Consider the following 4,933-nt stretch of genomic DNA (forward strand, 5'->3'; position numbering starts at 1 on the left):
TTTTTGAAGACCTTATGTAACTATTTTACCTTATCTATCTATAGAATCACATCTACCGTTAAACCTAGGATGTATATTCTTGTAATATAGACTAGTAATTGACGTGACCATGATTTGATCAACAACAATTAACTTGTATAACTTACTTATCCTAAGCAGCCTGCAATAACACTTTCAAAGTACTGGAAATAAACCCTGTATTCTAACCGAGTTCCTTTTTGAATCCCGGTAAGTCTAGCTACAGACAACATAGAGTTTTGTTTAACTGAAAAGATACCCACTTTGCCTTTTCTCGTTGGCTCTTTGAAACAAAGTCTCCTGTGTTCTAGGCAGACCTCATATTTGATGTAGCCAAGGGTGGCTTTCACCTCTTGATCCTCCTGACTGCTCATGTGTACCATCACACCTAGCAAGACACTCCCAATATTTATGTATTTTAGCATAACTCTGTTTGCAGGTATATGTTTGAATGCATCTTTTTTTTTCTTTATTAGGAATTAAGTTTAACACATAATAAAGCATGGGGTGGGGCAGGGGGGTTCAAAGAAGGACGCTTAGGAAAAGAAAAGCCTGCATCCCAGTGTGTGAGTGTGGGCCTCTCTAGAGACTCACCATATATGCACAGCTTTTAAAGAGAAATTCAATATTTTGAGTGGAGTATAACCACGGAGCAAGGCTGTAGAAACAAAATTTTTTTGTTGTTATAGAAAATGCTTTTTAAAACAGGAGTGGAGGTAGAGTTGTTTACTATTATGAAAAGAGCAAAAAACAAAAAAACTGTTTTTCTTTGAAGAGCAAAGGCATTGGAAACATTGAGTTTCAGTGCTTGCCTTTATTAGGTGTCCTCTATCTGATTGTTAGAAATTATTCATTTCCTCAAAGAGAGAGAATAAATTGCTTGGGGATGCAGCCTTGCTCTGCACTCTTCTTTTGCTAAAGGCGAGCGGTGAAGACCTCAGCATCATGAGGGTGCTCCTGCACTTGAGCTTTCTAACTCTCCCCTGTGTCTGGGCCATTGCTATGGAGATTCCCATGAGTGCCGTGGTGAAAGAGACCTTGATACAGCTGTCCGCTCACCGAGCTCTACTGACAAGCAATGAGGTAAAGTACAACTTTCTTTCTTTCTTTTTTTTTTTTTTTTAAGATTTATTTATTATGTATACAGTGTGCATCAGATCACATTATAGATGGTTGTGAGCCATCATGTGGTTGCTGGGAATTGAACTCAGGACCTCTGGAAGAGCAGTCAGTTCTCTTAACCACTGAGCCATCTCTCCAGCCCCCCACAACTTTCATCTATACAGTTTTGTTTTATTTTCAAGATAGGGTCTTGCTATGCCACCCTGACTGGCCTCACACATGCTGTGTAGACCAGGCTGTCCCAGCTCCTAGGAGATCCTCTTGCCTATGTCTCCCAGATACTAGGATTGTGGGTGTGTTACCTTACCTGACTCTACTGTTCTTTAAAATGCATAAATAAATGGGTGTGGTTGTACGTGCCTTTAATCTCAGAGTTTGGGAGACAGAGTCAGGTGGATCTCTATAAATTCAAGACCAGCCTGGTCTACACAGCAGGTTCCAGGTCAGTCAGAGCTACACAGTGAGACCCTGACTCAAAAAAAAAAAAATGTTTTAAGCCCATTAAATAATTTGTGACATACACACAACAAAACAAATTGTGACAGTTCATTCCTACACGTTAAACTCTGCTATAAATAATGCAATTATGACTGTGTTAGTGTTAATGCAGAGATGAACAGATTAAAAACCCCTACCACCAGCAAGCACTGTATTTAAAAAAAAAAAAAAAGCCAAGATGCTTTTAAAACGACTCTATTCTCTTTCCTTTGCAGACAGTGAGGCTTCCTGTTCCTACTCATAAAAACGTAAGTGAAGTGATTGCTCCAGTGCCCTGACTGCATGAACAAGTAGCTCTGAGGCACTCACCTCTTGCTTTCTGGTGTGGGTGGATGTGCTTATAACTAAGTGAGCGGCAAATGATGTAATCCCAGTCCTTGGGGGCCTGTGGCAGGGGTAGTATGAGTCCAAGGCCAACTTAGGGTTCATAGAAAATCAAGGCCAGCCTGGATTACGTAGCCAGACCCTGTATCAAAAAGAAATACAACAAACGGACAAACATCAGAGGGCTGGAGATACAGCCTAATTGATAAAGTGCCTAATACGCACAAAACCCTGCATTCGTTCCTCAGCACTCCATAAACTAGGCGTGGTAGTACATGTCTGTAATCTTAGTAATGGGGAAACGAGGGCAGGAGGATCAGAGGCTTGAGGTCACTCTCAGGCACATGCTGAGCTAGAGGCCAGCCTGGGCTACAAGATACTCAATATTAGGGACCAACCAATCAATATTAGGGATGACTCTGAGCTAGCAGGATCTGTTATGGGCGTGATCAACTGGAGCTGTCAGTCATCTACCTGACAGTCTCACGTCAATGATTCTTTGCACAGTTCTACACGTGGCGAGAGGCCCTGCTAGGCTCCCTTTGGTTCTGTCCGTGGCTTTCTTCATCCCGGCGCATTTCTTTACCTTCCTTCCCTTGTTTTTTATTGCTGAGGATCAAGCCCACGGCCTTGCCTGTGCTAAATAAGCACTCTACCATTGAGTTCCAGAGCTAGCCCGTTCTAGTATCTTTCTGAAAGTATTAGTAACTTAGGGCTATATTCCTTGTAATGTGTATGAGTATTTTGCCTGCGTGTGTGTGTGTGTGTGTGTGTGTGTGTGTGTGTGTGTGTGTGTGTTCCATGTATGTGTCTGGTGTCCCTGAAGGCTAACGAGGGGCATCGGATCACCTGGGACTGGAGTTGCGGGTTGGTTGTGAGCCATCATGTAGGTGTTGGAACTGAACCTGTGTCCTCAGCATGAGCATCAAGCGCTCTTAACCACTGAGCCATCTCTCCAGCTCAGAGGGTTGTATTCTTGGGTGATGGAAGGTAGACATAAAAATATGATGAATGCCCTCTATTAGTAATTTCTGCATAGTTTAATGAATATGACTATGTAATGATATTGTACACACTTGAACATTATTTAATTCTGGTGTGAAATACATTATTTCACTGGGTGGTGGTGGTGCACACCTTTAATCCCAGAACTTGGGAGGTAGAGGCAGGCAGATTTCTGTGAGTTTGAGGCCAGCCTGGTCTACAGAGGATGTTCTAGGACAGCCAAGGATACACAGAGAAACCCTGTCTCAAAAAAAAAAAAAAAACCCCAAAAACAAACAAACAAACAAAAGACAACAACAAAAATCATTACTTCATTTTTCTAAATAGAAGAAAAGCATGAGAAGAAAAGCTGGGTGTGGGGCCACTCACTTTTAATCCCAGGACTCCAGATGGTTGCAAGCCACCACAACGGTGCTGGGAACTGAACCCAGGTCCTCTGGAAAAGCAGCCTTAACTATTGAGTCTTCTCTCCAGCCCCCAAATCATGACTTGGGTTTTGGTATTTTTGAAACAGTCTCCTGTAGCATTGGCTGGTCTCAAACTCAGAGGCTGCCCTTGAACTCCTCACCCTCTTACCTCTACCTCCTGAAGGCTTGAATAAGCACCACCACATCTTGGCTGATGTATTTAAGTTGCATGTATTGGTTGCATATGGCCTGATATTTTGAAACATATGTAGTTTATGGGATGGCTAATACAACACATGTTTTTACCTTGACCTTTTTTTTTTTTCCCTCGTAATCTTCCTCTTTCAGCACCAGCTGTGCATCGCAGAGATCTTTCAGGGTCTAGACATATTGAAGAATCAAACTGCCCGTGGGGGTACCGTGGAAACGCTATTCCAAAACTTGTCACTAATAAAGAAATACATTGACCGCCAAAAAGTAAGTGCCCCAGGAACCCTGTGAGCCTGGCTGCAGCTGTTTTCTCCGGGAGCCTACCAAAGTCTGTTCTTTTCCCCAGGAGAAGTGTGGTGAGGAGAGACGGAGAACGCGCCAGTTTCTGGATTACCTGCAGGAATTCCTTGGCGTCATGAGTACAGAATGGACAATGGACGGCTGAGGTTGAGGTGGCTCAGTGGAGACAGGACTTCAGGCTTTAAGTTAAATTTTAAACAGATGCATAAAACACACAATTGTACAAATGAAGGGGTTACCATATGCTGTTTCCGTTCACATTCACATCATGTAGTCAAGCTAAGCCTATATGTGTCCTCAAACATTGATCATTTACATGTGACAAAATATTTAACTTTCTTCTTGTGTTTGTATAACAGAAATTCCCATAGCCCAGGCTGGCCTCACCTTGTAAAGTAGCCAAGGATGACCTTGAACTTCTGATCCTCCTGCCTCCTCCTCCTGAGTGCTAAGATGAAAGACATTCACCATTGTGACTAGTTTAGGTGGCACTGGGGATGGAATCCGGGGTGTTGTGTGTGCTACAGACTGAGTTATATTCCCAAGCCCTTATCCCCTTTTTTGAGACAGGGTCTCTTATTCCAGGCTGACCTTGAACTCAGCGGGTAGCTGAGGCGACTTTGAACTCTTGATCCAGGAGGAAGCAGGAGGATCACACGCCCCACGTCAACATCCTTTTTCTTAGCCCTTTGAGGTGAAAGGAACTCAATATTCTCTTCTCGAGGGATGCCACACCAGAGCTTCCTGCTCCTAAGAGCAATGTAATACCCCCTAGTCAAACTCTCCTCAACTCCCCGCTACTTGCCCCAGCCTCTGACAACCCCATTTCTACTCTCCTCAATCTCTACAAGGTTAACTTTTCTTATGTTCTATGCATGAATCAGATTGTGCCATGATCGTCTCTCTGTGCCTGGGGTAACCAGATTCTGGAGAAGGAAGGGGGCTTCTTCTTGTAGTGAGGAGAGCCAGCCACATGTCGGGGGCCTTACTTTTCAGTGTAACTGAACTTAAGAAGCAAAGTAAATACTTCGCATATACTGCAACCTTGC

General features: G+C 43.4%; 1 protein-coding gene across 1 annotated transcript; it reads left to right on the forward strand.

Moving 5' to 3' along the window:
- The first annotated feature begins 574 nt into the window (after nt 1-574).
- On the forward strand, nt 575-4,167 carry Il5 (interleukin 5). Its single transcript, XM_051168039.1, has 4 exons — nt 575-1,101; nt 1,854-1,886; nt 3,723-3,851; nt 3,931-4,167. The coding sequence occupies exons 1-4, from the start codon at nt 964-966 to the stop codon at nt 4,027-4,029; spliced, it is 399 nt and encodes a 132-aa protein (XP_051023996.1). The 5' UTR covers nt 575-963; the 3' UTR covers nt 4,030-4,167.
- The last annotated feature ends 766 nt before the right edge of the window (nt 4,168-4,933 follow it).

Source organism: Acomys russatus, chromosome 25 (genome assembly GCF_903995435.1).
Source record: "Acomys russatus chromosome 25, mAcoRus1.1, whole genome shotgun sequence".
NCBI classification, from domain to species: Eukaryota; Metazoa; Chordata; class Mammalia; order Rodentia; family Muridae; genus Acomys; species Acomys russatus.